The sequence below is a fragment of the Apteryx mantelli genome, chromosome 3 (assembly GCF_036417845.1).
Source record: "Apteryx mantelli isolate bAptMan1 chromosome 3, bAptMan1.hap1, whole genome shotgun sequence".
In the NCBI taxonomy this organism is placed as follows: Eukaryota; Metazoa; Chordata; class Aves; order Apterygiformes; family Apterygidae; genus Apteryx; species Apteryx mantelli.
The window spans coordinates 25,281,647-25,295,813 of NC_089980.1; the positions used below are offsets into that span (position 1 = coordinate 25,281,647).

The 14,167-nt window shown below is 47.1% G+C and overlaps 1 protein-coding gene across 1 annotated transcript; it reads right to left on the bottom strand.

Moving 5' to 3' along the window:
* Positions 1–381: 381 nt before the first annotated feature.
* Positions 382–13,065, bottom strand: LBH (LBH regulator of WNT signaling pathway). The gene is made up of 3 exons (XM_067292961.1): positions 12,927–13,065; positions 11,940–12,042; positions 382–2,936 (listed from the first exon to the last, which is right to left on the bottom strand). Exons 1-3 carry the CDS (start codon positions 12,950–12,952, stop codon positions 2,742–2,744), a joined length of 324 nt encoding a protein of 107 aa, XP_067149062.1. The 5' UTR covers positions 12,953–13,065; the 3' UTR covers positions 382–2,741.
* Between the last annotated feature and the right edge of the window lie 1,102 nt (positions 13,066–14,167).

Sequence of the window (14,167 nt, forward strand, 5' to 3'; positions counted from 1 at the left end):
AAGGTAAGAAAATGCACGAGTACCATTTTACTACCAAGAACAACCAAGAATTGCCTCAGCTCTCCATGATTTCATGCTCTGCAAGGTTAGCTAAGGGGTAGATGTTCAAGATCATAAGCACAGCAAAAAGCAGCTGCAGGAAGATGCAAAGCAGCAGAGACACTGCCCCTCACTCCAAATGGATTCAGGCACACAAGTCCCATATATGCATGCTTTGAATTAAGCCACATGAAGCACAAAGGTCCCTAGGTTCACAGAACAGCCTCAACTGACAGACATGAGTACTTTAAGATATTTGCATTAGCCTTGCAAGCCAGCACCTTATACTCAAAGCATAAGGACCATCCAACCCCCTTTGGCAGCAAGAACACAAAGTCAGTATGTTTGGAAAGCATTTTCAAACTTTATTTACAACTGTCACAGTGACAAAAATGTAGTTTGAAAAAAATGCTAGCTTCTCCCTGAGGCTCAAAAAAGAATTACAGAAATATAGAATGTATATCATACAACAGGAGGAGTTTTACTGGAGTGCTTTGTTCTTTAGATACGTTCAACAACAAATAGAAATATACACAATACTTCCAAAAAAGGATGCAGACAGAAATATGCAAGTCTTTAGGGCAGACAGCAGGTCTGAAGTCCAAGGATTGCCATTTCATTGCTGCCCACATGGTAGTATCTTTGATATACAGCTTTGAACTTGGTGGTACAGACCGGAGACCAATAGAGTAACACTTAAAAATAAGACGATTGGCTGGTATGCAGGGTACAAGCTCATTCCAGTAAGACAGCAAGACTAGAACAAGTGTTACAGATACAACAGCTGAATCCATTGTTCATAGAAAATGGTATCACTACATCATGACCATTTGGTGATAAACCGTCCCCCAAGACTGGCAGGGAGCATGTGTAACTGGTTCTGGGTTGCCAGAATAGGAAGAGACCAGCTGCAGTGTCAGGACACAATTTCTCCTGCTTTGTGCTAACTAGTCTCCAATCTCATCTGTCTGAAACAGTTATGCAGAGCTGATAAGTTATTGCCATTATGTTTATACACAAGCAAGACAAGACTAAAACAATCCTGCCAATATGTTAAAAGCAATTCTCAACCCCCACCAGCGTTTAACTACTCATGAGGTATTAAAAATACAAATACACACATGTCCAAATAGATTTTAAAAATGGAACCAGTTATAAGCGAAGGGGGGTGGCATTGGGATTATTATGAAAGTTTGGTTAAGGCCTTGACATTTTTTTTTCTCTTCCATGACCCCAGATTTGGTTTAGGTGGTAACTATTCTCATCCTATTCCAAGACCAACTGGCTCCCAAGCTGGTCCCTGAAGCTGCTAGATCACCACTTCCCAGGAAAGCAGAGGGTTAGCCTGTCCTGCAGCAGACCTCCCTCCTCCCCAAACAGAGACAGATTACTTCTCCTTGGAACAGGATAAGGTGAAAAGGATATAACCACACATCACAAACCTGTCTGCACTTCATTAAACACCCATGCATGCCTCACCCTTGTTACAAGCCAGAAGCATTTCCTGTCTAGGACACTCAGTACAATACTTTCTGAATAGACCTCTCCTGCAAAACCCCCCTCTCCCACTCATGATCCTTGCTAGATCTGGCGTTTCTCCTTTGGGTTACCTTCCCCCTCAGGTTTGGCAGCATTTCCCCATTCTGCACACCCCACATGGGAGCAGTCAGGCCTGTCCTGCACTGCCAAGGCTTTGAGGAGGCCCCGCAGCACACAAAGCTGAAGATCCCCCATCCCAGTCCTCACAAGCCTGGTGACCAGCAAGTTTGAGACATGAAACCATACAGCCTCAAAGACATCAGGGGAGGTAGGTGTAAGCCCACCCTCCAGATACAGTTGGCTTTGGGCACTGTAGCAAGATGAGACTTATCACAGTAGCCTCAGCAAATAGGAGAGAAAAATCCAAGGTGTTTAAATCTACACTAGCTCTTGCTGCAGACAAGTCTTTACATCAGATTCACATTACCTCATGCTAACCACCTGCAAGATAAACTAGGGCCTTGCAGTATAGATGACAAGCAGCAGCCTAACATTATCCTGCAAATACAGCTGTTTAGCATTGAAGAGTCTAAAGGCAAATAGAGGGGAGAAAACAGCTTTGGGAAAGTGGCTGGAACAGGCTCAACAGCAAGAGCAAGAAACCCACTACTCCTACAGATGCTCACATTACTCTAGGAGGTGCTGGACTGGGGAAAAACTACAGGCCCCTCGTCAGTAGAGCATTTAGTGATACTTCACTACAGACACCCTTCTACCCCCAAACACACAAAATGGAAGCTTTAAGAAAGGCAAATCTGAGAGATGACAACTCTATTCTCATGCTTTTAGCCAGAGGAAGTTCTTGGCTGAACACTGCTGCGTTTTACTTTTCTTTATTCCCCCTCCCCAAGCTCCCCCTTCAAGCGTTCCTTGTGCTCGCCCTCCGCCATGCACTTGGAATTTCTCTGCTGCCTCAGCCTCGGAAAAAATCAGATAGTGATCTCGAGAACAGCAAACATTTCTCTGCGTTACTTCCTTCCTTCCTCAGAAGGTCTGGTGATTCTGTCACATCGAGGGCTTCAGTTCTCGATACAGAGAATACAAAAAAAACTAAGATCTTGCAGGTGCAAAATTGAACTTGTCTTTTTTAAAAAAAGACTTTCAAAAGAAGTGTGGCTCTTCCTTCAGAAGGGTGCAGTCCCTTGCCTTTCCTCAGATGACATTTATTGCTCCTTGTTGTCCTTCTTTGCATCTTCACAACTTTCTTCCTCCTCTTCCTCCTCCTGCACAAGGAACTCTTCAGGCGGCCATCTCAGCTCACCACTCTCCACATCGCCCTCCGTCGGCTCCACCACAATTGAGGGCAGACGGTCCTTCAGCTTACAGTAACAGTCAAAGTCCGAGGGATCAGGGAAAATCTGAAAAAGCCAAGAAACAGTCCATGAGAGGAGCTGCTTTCAAGCAGTCTTACACCTGCCAAAACCCAACTTAAGAGTTTTAGGACTCTAGGACAGACTAGTCTGGACACAAAGTAAACCACTGGGTGATGGGGAGACTCCTAAAACTTGTAAATAAGCACCTCTGATCTAAGTACTTGAAATAAGCACTGCCCGATAGGCTTCCAAAGTATACACTTGCTTGGATAGTGCTCACATACACATCTGTCCTTTGGATATTTATCTAAAAGCCACACCTCCCACCACTACCACTTTTGCATTAATGCTCATGAGTTTGCAAACTAAGCTAAGCTATCTTGATCTGAGAATCTAAGATCTCATTTCCTGCTTCTGGTCAAACTACACATGAGAACAGACTTGTGCTCCAGGCTCTGCCGCTAGAAGGGAAAGGAGGTATGTGGCAACACAGTTATAGCTACCCAGAGTCTTGTGTCAAGGGCCCAGGGCTGGTATCAACCCAGGGCAACAGTACAAGACAAAAATTCAACTGCATTTTAAAGATAATCTTGGCAACATTCTATGTGCTACAATTACTGGACATTGAGTGTCCTCCTGCTGACTTACATTGCTATTTTGTGGAAGTGTTGGAGACTGGTCCCACTGTCTTTTTTCTTAGGGCTGTGGCATAGCCAGGCAACATACCCTGGTGAAAGGAATGAGGATCTGCTCATCTTTGGCCCTCCTTCCCCCCCCCCCCCCCCAAAGTGCACTAAGCAGTACTTTCTGCCTCCTTCCTTTCCATCTGTAGCTTGCCACAGGGGTGCACATGCACTACAGCAGACCAGGGCCTATACTCATTGGCAGTGCCACTGGGCTGCACTCTGATCCTACCAGCTACTGAAGCAAAGGCATGAGCAAAGGAAGAACTGCCATTGCACTGGAGTGTTAACAGCAGGTTTGCATGAGTAAGTCGGTCTGAACAGAAAAGTTTGCTATTGCTTGCAAAAAAATGCCTTACATAGAGGTAGAGTTTCAAATCCCAATTCACCCAGAGCAGAACTGCTGGTTGACAAGAACCAGTTGCCACATTGGACCACCCAGCTGGTAACCAGAGTATTAATCAGTTACCACCTGTTTATTTCAAACATTTTTATCTGTTAGAATGCCAATTTCATACTACAGTTGCATTAAAACACCCTAAAAGGCAAATGACAAATAACAAAGCAGTTCCCCCTCAAGTCTGTAGGTGAGGCCAGAAGTCAGGTAACTTGCACTTTTCTCTGAAAAGCAACCATATTTAGGTAGGCCCCAGGAGTGCCCTTGCAGGAAAACAGCACTGTCAGCCTCAGATGAGCACAACGCTCTTGGGTACCTCAGCTTGAGAGCAAATCTGATCTGTTTTGACCTTTGAGGTGCCAGCTGCAAAAGCAAGATCCCTGTCCATGAGCTGTGAGCATTAACCACAAAGCATCACGCTCCTCATGCCAATCATGCAGGTGCCCACCCACCTTGGGAAAGGCTGGCCCAAACCCCAAAGCAGAATGGAGTTCAGCCAACTTGTTCTTCAGTCTAGCATCTATTAACCACACCATTAGCTCCTTTTCAATAGTCATATAGACTTTTAGTATTTAGCCACATTCCTCCCTTGAGTTCAAAGCCTGGAGGAGACTAAACACTAATCAGCTGCTAGGTAAGTAACTTGAGAAAGCTACTGGGCTGCTATGTAAGGCAAAGCCAGGAAAGGTAACTTTAGGAAGAGATACTCAGAAAAGTGACTCAATGTGCAGGCAGTGCACAACATGCCATGACTTTGCACACCAGTAGCCCCATCTGGTACACCAGGGACAGTGGTACATGAGTCCAGTTGCCACAGCTGCACCCACCACACGCAGGCGTTTCAGGTGCACAAGTGTGAGCAAGGTCTTTGAACATGGCCACATTAACATGAGCATTGCATATGAGCTACTTGCTATTAGTTGCTCCCAACACAAGACTGTTTTAGAGCTTTGTGGCTTCTGCTTGACCAAACAAAGGCAGTTTCAGACACCCTGTACATTACTGGAAGTACAGTCAATGGCTCTTAAGCATCAACTCATTATCTAAACTCAGGATAGGAAAAAAATACCCTTGACATTACATTGTTTAGAAGGTTGCAATGGAAAAAGTAGTGCGGTTCAGGAGGTTATATAAGCTGATAATGTCATGAAAATAGCCTCCTGTGCAAGAAAAATAGCAGTATAATAATTAAACTAACCTTTGGCTGCTATCATTTTAAGCACATTAGGTCAAATTGGAGCAATTTCTTTGAAAATAGCCTGCCAGAGTTTTTTCCAGAAATTTAGTAGTCATTTCCTTACAAACAAGTATCCCCAAAATGTGGTGTGCAGCTTTTTTAATAAAAAGCTAGCACAATCTTATCTCAAACAGCTGCAGGACAGGCTGAACCCAAGAAGGTCAAGATTTTTTCCACTAAGTCATGCTTTTTAATCGTAGAGGCAGCATGAAGTGAGATGTTGCAACTGCACTTTCAAGGGGTGTGGACAGTCAATGGAAAAAATATACAAAGGCAGATTTCCTAGCATGTGACAAGTCAGGCAACACAGCAGGCCAAGTACAGGGACTGAAAGGAAAAGGTTTTTAAATTAAGACTTCATTTGCACACTCAGGCAAAAGGGTAGAAGAGTTACCCCAATCAGTCTCCCCAGTGGCTCAGAATAAGCCAAGTTGCCAGGCTCTTTTATACAGATAAGTAAGCACCAGCGGTTCATTGTCCCGCACCAGAAGTGCCAGGCTGCATTTGATGGTACCATACATCTAATCTGTGCCCCTTACAGATTTAGGTAATGGGAAGAAAAGGCTTAAGGAACTTGAAGCAAGTTTCCCCCCGGGAGTACAGCAGGCTCAGGTCTGACCCAGAGCTGTGTACCCCTTCACACAGCAGCAGTGACAGCTTGTCTAGCAAAGCCTCCTAGCAAAGCCTCTGACAAGCTTTCCTGCTTGCATTACTCAGCTCATGTGCGAGATGAAGACTTCGCATCCCACCACCACCTGAAGAGCACAGCAGTGAGGGGCTAACCTCTCCCCCATCTATCAGAGCAAGCCACCTTGCACACAGTGAAACAGATGCCTACTGCTGGCTGATTTGGTCACCTGATGGGGGACAAACAACCAACTGGTTGTTGGTGGAGGATAGCTAAGATCAAATTTAGAAACCAGAGAAATCCCCCCTACCCTCCCCCAGTCAATGCAAGGGGAGGGACAGCAATTGCTTCTGCAAAGCCATAATTCTGTAGCTGAGCCCCGATTTCTAGCCTACAGTGACATCTTTAAAGCCCACAGAGGAAGTGTATGTTGCTTCTTAAACTATAAAATACAGCAGCCTCTCACACTTGCAGCAAGAGCGGTTTTTAGAGGCCTCTCCAGACTGTCTTTTGAGAACTGCTATCTCCATGGACTGCTTCAGATGACACAAGTTAACCCCCTCCTTGCCATTCTTGCCTTTCAGCTGGAAAGAGCACTGAAAAGCAATACTTGAGATGAAAGCCTTAGACTTTAGGAAGATCATGTCTGCCTCTGTTTTGGATGACCTAGCCCTACTATCCTTGAATGAAGTCTTGGCAACAAGAATGGAAAGTTTTCATTGCCTTGGGGAGACTCATACCCTCTCTCAGTATTCCTAGGAACAGAGAAACACCAAAAGCAGGATATCTCAGACAATTAAAAGGATTAGCTACAGAGCTACCATAATCCAAGTGACACCTGTAAATTCAAAACAACTTCCACATGTGCACTCCATAGCAATATCAATAGTTAAAACTTTGTCTCCCACCCACCCAACAGGGGCCTGAAAACTGTTTTCAGAGAGAATAAGGTAAGATCTTTCCAAATTAGGGAAGTTATTACTTTTGGGAAAAACTTTCCTTCATTATGGTAATACTAATACAAGACTAAAGGTCTGCATTGAGGGGCTTATCACTTTAGATACAGTGTAAACCCATACTGTAAACACAATGTAAGTGCTCACCCTTCCAATACTAAAAAAAGCTAAGTTTTATGCCTCTTCAGCAGTATCAAGTCAATATTCAAAATCAGAGATCTGAATTTAGGTTCAGTATAAAACTTCACTGCCATAGAGAAATAAGGCAAGCTTAATCCAGGAAATATTTAAGTCTCCTCAGTCACCTTTTTGGAGAAGTTTTCCAGCTACAAGAAACAGTCCTGCAAAGTTTTGCTTTTATAGTTGTCATGACTTGCAACCGAGCTCCATTTAGTATGTCCATTTAGTCAAATTTATGAACTATGAAAACTCCACAGTCAGTTTGCCCTATCTTGGGGTCAGTGGCAGGTAAACTTTATAGACTATCACAATTTTCCATCAGAGTAACAAGGCATTGACTAAGGAGGAAAAAACATGATGATTAGCTGCTCTCTTCAGCCTGAATTTCAGTGGAACACTTTTGCATAGCACTGAACAATTTGCTTTGGCTGTTTATTCCTTTTCTCAATTCTGAATTAATTTTAAGTTTTAAGACCATGGAATACTCATTGGCTCAGGCTAAAAAAATTAAGGCTAATGGCACATCTTTCTAGTAACCATGCACTGGCTGCGCTATGTACCATGGAAGACAAATAGGTGAAGTTATCCTGAACTCACTTGGCATCACAAGCCATTATTGCAGCCCAGTCACAAGACCTTCAGGCAGTACCAAGCACATCATACAAGTCAGGCCTGCACCAACATGAAGCATCTTACAATCAAACAAGACAACTATAGAGAGGAAGCTCAATTTCCACCTTTTCCCATTAGACCCTGGGTCAGTAACAGGCTGGTCTCTGAGCTACAGGCTCTCACAGGCGTCCCTGATGCTGCTGGTTTCAGTTTCCCTAGTCAGGATGCAGAGCTGAGTGTCAGGGAGGTGCTCTGCACTCACACCAGACATCAGCAGCTCTTGCACACCAGGGCAGCACTTCACCAGCCACCCCAACCTCCACAGAGCTGTCACGCTCACAGCAACTGGTTTCCCCAACAAAATGGAAAACCCAAGCTTTTGCCATAGACGCGGACTCAAGCATTACAGCTATTACCTAGATTTGGTCTGTCTGACGTGATTCACAGCTAGCTGTGGCTGTGATTAACCTAGACAGATCCCAGCATGATGCAATCGTGACTTAAAAGAGCTCAAACTCCCCATGACAACCAAACCCAGCCGATGGTATGAGACAAGCTCCGACTCTGCATGCCAATTTCTCTTAAAAGGGAGCCTGAGGTCCTGCAGGATCAGCAAGCCAACCCATCAGCTGGACAGCCGGTCTGCAGGCATGCAGCACACTCAGCTCAGGATACACAGTTTGCTCAAAATAAACACTTTGGGCAACAAAGTGTTTTCAGTTATGCTCAGACCCAGCTCCACTTCCAAGAAACAAGGCAGGATTCAGGTCAAGACACTGTTTTGACAACAGCTCTGTTAAATGATTAATTCAGTCTCGAACAAAGCTAATTTCAGGAGCATCATTTGTGCTGCTGTGAAATGGCATTAGAGGACAAGCTGGCAGAGGGTTGATTAGGCCTTTCAGAGGATGGGCATATCTAGGGGCTGGAGGAAAGCAAATGGTACATTAGCTCCAATGGGCAGTGAAAAGGCCCAGCTGGCAGAGAGCTGCCAGACAGGAAGCGAGCAAAGCCCTCCATAGGCACATCTGCTTGTAGCAGGGGCATCTTGAGCCATCAGCTGCATTTCAACGAGTTTTTGTTTAGTAGTCCCATGGGAATTATGGGACATCTATTAAAGATCCAGAAATAGCTCTTCACTGCAGGCACAAGACCCAGCATGACATCATCTTTTCAGCTGCATCTTCTGTTTTGTCTATGCCTCCCTGTTCTGAGAGACTCATGCCCTGATTTCACCATTCACTTCTGCTCAGGCCCTTTAAATCTATTGGCAGAACCATCTTTAAGGGGCTGAGAGCACAGCTTTACATCACAAACACAGTAACAAAAACTGTTTTACACAGAAATGTTCTGAAGTTAGCACGTTAGCTTGCAAGCCTTTACACATCAGCTGGACACATTTCTGCACAGAGACAACAGCATACACACAGCCTTTTTGTAAATGAAACTGCCTATAAATTACTAGGCCTACATGGTCAACCCAGTTACCACAGATACACAACTTCTGCAATTTGAGTTTTCACATCATTGCTTTAAAAGCAGTGATGTTCAGCCCACTGAAGGCCAGGAAGCTTGACTAGCAGGGTGCAGTTAGTGCCAGACAATTCAGTTAATGTCTAGACAAACAGGCACTAGTGCAAGACAGCAGACAAGTGAGTGCAGGGGTAAGGTGGTGGAGGAGGCAGAAGGACGAACATGTCGAGTTCCCACAGAAAGTCACCAGAGACAGACAGGAACCCTGAAGTTCAGTGAACTCCACAGGGCAGGGGAATCAAACTGCTGAAGTTTTACACTCAGTACAATTTATTTGTATCTTCAGTTTACCTCCCGATAAAAGCCAAAATACTTTAAGGCAGTACTGTCTGTACAACAAGCTTGTCTGCAGCAGATACTGATTTTCTTCACAATTCTACCAGAGCTGCTGTACCATCTCATCTGATCCAGGCAGTTTCACATCTGAATATGGTAGAAGAAGCCAACACACATCTCACTGCCAGGACCTGAGGGACCAATCCCCAGGCAGTCCCTGCTCTACACAACCCAAATGATGACATTTTGAACTCCAGTTTAAGGTCGTCTCTACAGGAAGAGAAATCCAAGTTCTGCTGCTGGAACAAGAGAAACATTTGAAATTAGAAGCCTGCCTCTCCCAACCCAGGCCCTAAGCTCTTGCCTCCTGTAGCCAACTGCTATTACACTTGCACCTTGGGAGCCCAACTCTGCAGATCAGTGGAGGAAGACATAGCTTAGAACAAGTCTCACAGTATAGGAGCAGTCATGCTCCATTAGCCCTGTCTGGCTTTAAGTTATTGCACTACAGCACTCAGACTATCATACAATTTTCCATGTACCAAACAGTCTCTCCACCAGCAGGATGGAGTAAAAAGTGCCAAAGTCTGAGGTAGAACAAGGAATTCATGGTGACATTTGCATTTGATTTGTCCTTGCTGTTTTAACTTGAATTTTCAACTGTTTAAGGATGCTTTCAACTTACCTTCATTTATGCTGCAACATTTTCAGCCTAGCAATTAGAGGAAGGCTGCAGCCTGCTCTCCAATCCTCTTTACACTAACCTGACTTAGCAGCAGACCTCATACACAGCCCACACATGGCTAGTATCTTATCAGGATCTTCTATTTCTGGCCCTCAATCCAGACAGTGACTTCTCTGCACGATCACCAAAAGCAGCCTTTCGCCAACAATTTGGCTTGCAACACAGCAGACTGCTGGGAGACACACTGTTAACAGATCTTGCAGATCTTTGAAAAAAGCAATCTATGACTAGACCACTAAAGAGAAGAGATCCAAGGCGCATAAGCCCTGCATAGGCATGAGTCGTCAGAATTTATGACTCTCACACCTTCAGGTTCAGATGATCCACTAACAACTGAACAGGCCTGTTCCCCAGTTCACCCAAATAGATTTATCAAGGTCATTAGCACTAGGGGGAAAAACCTTGCTGAGGCAATAGTTAGAGGAAGCAGGGCACCTAGATTCTGACTTGCTATTCAGAACTGGAAAATTTAGAGAAGTAAAAAGAAGCATTTGACCTGACTGGGTTAAGCTTCTTCATATGGTGACCCATTAGCACAACTGTTTGAACATCCAGTGTGTGGGGGCTGGTCTGATCATTTCAGGTTTAATGACCATTCTCACTGTTGCACACTCCCTCTATGGGAGAAAAGAGCAATGCCATATGCTTTCCTTTAACTAGAGCACTAAAGCAGCACAGCTATTCCTACATACACAGGCAATAAACCAAACAACTTGCATGATCCAGATCCAGAATTCTGACCCAAAAAAAGTTATGCATCCCCTTTTCTTCCCTGCAGCACTGGCTTATGCTAGCTGCCTGAGTTGCAGCTCAAAGTTCAGTTGATTTCATGCTTCAGTGCACTGTTATAGACTTGCAGCTCATTTTTCAGACTTGAATATGCAAGCATACAACAGCACACCTAATTTGAATGCACACTTACAGCTACTGCCCTGTGAAGGTTGTGTAACATCTGCAAGGGAAGAGCTCTGCATCAAGACCTACCGTTAAGACTCACTCTGTGCAGTGACCAGAGGCAAGTCATCTACATGCACTCAACTCCTATGTTAAATCTCATCAACAAGTCTCCTAGAAGAGTCAGGAAAACATATCTAATAGTCCATGATGCACACACTCATCCTGTGATTAACTATAAGCCAGAAAATAAAAGAGACTGAAAGCAGCAAGACTAAAGGCAGCTTCTAAAACCATCTCCTAACTCCAGTCACTGATCTAGAGGTTAAGAGTTAATTACGCTGTCCACAACTTTCAAAATGAATGCAGCTCCTGCCTTCAGATATCAGTATCTCCTGTGACATCTCAAGGCTTGCTAAAGGCTGTCTCTGGCCTTACCTCACATTATGGAAGACCATTAACCCACTCAGATAAGCCCAGCAGTCAGGAAAACAAAGAAATAGCTCAAAAGATCTACATGCCATATAAACAGCTCCCATCTGCTCTAGGCAGATCATCTGTATGCCACACTACAAATAGAGCCCAGAATCCTTTCACTCTCGTGACTGGTGCAAATCCTGCTTTAGCAGATCTTCCCATCTCCCGCTGAGCCACCAAGAATGCTAAATGAGTGGGAGCTTCATCACTTCAGAAACAATAAAGTCTTTTGCCAATCCAGCCTGATACCAAGCGGTATTTTAGACAAATTGCTCCTGCCAAGCAAGCATTCCAGTCTGTTGACTAGTTCTCACTGCAGCAAGACCTGCTATTAGGCCAGGCTATGGAAAGGTACATTAGACTGAGCTTGCAGTCCAGCCCAGGCAATTCCATAGGGGATTACTGCCTAAGCAGCCAGCAGAGCACTTACCTGATATGACAGGCCATCCTTGCGGGGGCTTAGCCCAATCTCATCCATAGTTGGGGTGTTCATCATCACTTCAGTCATTTCAGCTGATCTCAGATAATCAGAGCTAGAAACAAAAGACAGCATTCAAATTATCTGAGGGCTCCAAAAGGGCTGAGCAAAATGTAAGTAGCATCAAGAAACTAAAGCAGGCAGAAGAGGTTGTCACCAGCCTATTTCTGGTCCCTTCCTTCCTGCCCCCTTTGGAAGGGAGAGGAAGAACTCAGTACCAAGTAAACTGGCACTAGCTCTCCAGCACCCTAGGAACAACTCTCCCCATTTCTCTCCAAGAACATAGCTCAAGAATACCTTGTGAGATTTTTAACAGCAGCTATTCAGTTTTCACTCCACTTCCTACAGCTCTGCCCCCAAAGGGGCAGAGGAAAAAACCACACAGTAAATAAGTGCAAGCGTTGGAGGTTTTTTGCTGCTTTTTTTTTTTTTAAAGCCAGCATGCTTTAGCTCCTGCTGACTTGTTTTACAACATCAGGGACTTCCACGCCAGTGGAGTGAACTGTGCCAACTCCAGGTCTGCTTTTATAGTCATAATGTAATTTCCAGCTCAACAGTTCGAGAAAGTGAAGTGAATTCCCACAGTCCATAGTTCCTCTATCTCAGATTATGCCGCTATTACTTAACTCACACCTCAGCGAGAAACACGAGTTGACTTGCGGTGCGCACAAACATGCCCCACCGCGGATACAAGCCTGTTTTACACCGCTCCGACGACGGCGCACGCGGGCAGCGCAGCCCCCGCCGCTGCGTTACCTTCGCACTCGGCGCACGCCAGCGCCGAGAGGATTTTCGGAAGCGGCCCGGGGAGACCGGCCGCACCGACGCGGGCTGCACGGCACCGCGGCAGCGCCCAGCCCGGCTCCCCGCCCCGCTGCAGAGCCCCGGCCAGCGCGGCCGCCCCCCGCTCGCCCGCCCCGTCGGGGGGCGCCCACTCACCAGGGCAGGGGGCAGAGCACAGACATGAAGTCCCGGCGGAGAGGCTGCCCGCGCCCTCGGGGGGGGGGGTGGGGAGGCGGGAAGGGCACGGCACCGAGGCGCTGCTCCGGGAGCGGGGCGACCGACCCACAACACCGGCACCCACCGGAACGGCCGAGGAACCGAGCGACCCGGCGCCGCCCGCCGCCGCCGCCTCCCGTCTGAGCCCCGCCAGGCGCCGCCGCGCCCCCTTATATAGCCCCGGGGGCGGGGCCGGGCCCGCGCGCCCGCCCTCCCCCGCATGACGTCACCAAATTCATGAATGGCCTCGGCGCGCGCCGCCCGTGGCGGGAGCCCGCGTGGCCCCGGCGCCGCCGCGGCAGGTCGCGACTGGCAGTCACGTCACGTCACGTCGCGATGCGATGCGGCGGGCGCGGGCGGTGGCGCCCCCCCCGTCACCCCTCACCTCGCGGCGCTGCTGGCCGGACACGGTGCTGGGGAGGGGGCGGCAGCCGCGCGTGGGCCGGGCTTCCTCCGACCCCGCTGGTCGCCGTTGGCTCTTGCCTTTAGCGAGCCCGGATCCCTCGTGGGGGGAAGGGAGAAATTTTTTCTCGTGCTGCGTTTTTTTTTCTTTTAGTCTGGCTCGGACCCCCAGGGTGCAGGGGGCGCAGCACCCACAGGCCCCGCACGTCCCCAGGGCCCCTGGCCACAGGCAGCCAGCACAGGGGACCCCGTCTCCTCTGCGGGACTCCAAACTCCGTTTATGCTGCTTACGACAACATGCAGCTGGAGGCCCCCGGCAGACAGGGCCTGCTGGGGAGATAAATCAGAGTGCACTGCACGACCCGCCGAAAGTCCCGAGTTTTCGGCAGCTGTAAGAGTGGCTGGGCTGGATGGGGCCAGGTGTGCAGGGAATCTGTGCCCTGCCCTGACAGCAGCCCGCAGCAGCCGCGCAGGCAAGCGAAAGGACAGGGCAAACATGCAGAGATACTTAACTGGAAGGAAGGACACATTGGGGATCTGCAGGCCAGGCTCCTGGACAAATCAGTCCTTGTATTTGCTGATTTGGGATTAACTAAAAAGTTCGTTGCAGCCAAGAATTCACTGGTCTCCCTTCCCATTTCTGCAGCGGGGGAGGGAGGTCTTATACAAGCCCACAGCCTATAAAATTGACAGTAGATGCCCAGCCCTGATCCACAGAAAACCTTTTGTCCGTAGGACCTTTAGCTGGAAAAAAATAGAACGAGAAGCTACACAAAGCT

What these genes read in the sequence shown, in the direction of transcription:
- LBH (XM_067292961.1), bottom strand. Translation starts at nt 12,952, where the DNA reads ATGTCTGTGCTCTGCCCCCTGCCCTG. An exon ending in GTGCTCTGCCCCCTGCCCTG is followed by an intron (nt 12,043 to 12,926) that starts GTGAGTGGGCGC and finishes TTTTGTTTCTAG; the next exon opens with CTCTGATTATCTGAGATCAG. An exon ending in AGGATGGCCTGTCATATCAG is followed by an intron (nt 2,937 to 11,939) that starts GTAAGTGCTCTG and finishes TGGCTTTTTCAG; the next exon opens with ATTTTCCCTGATCCCTCGGA.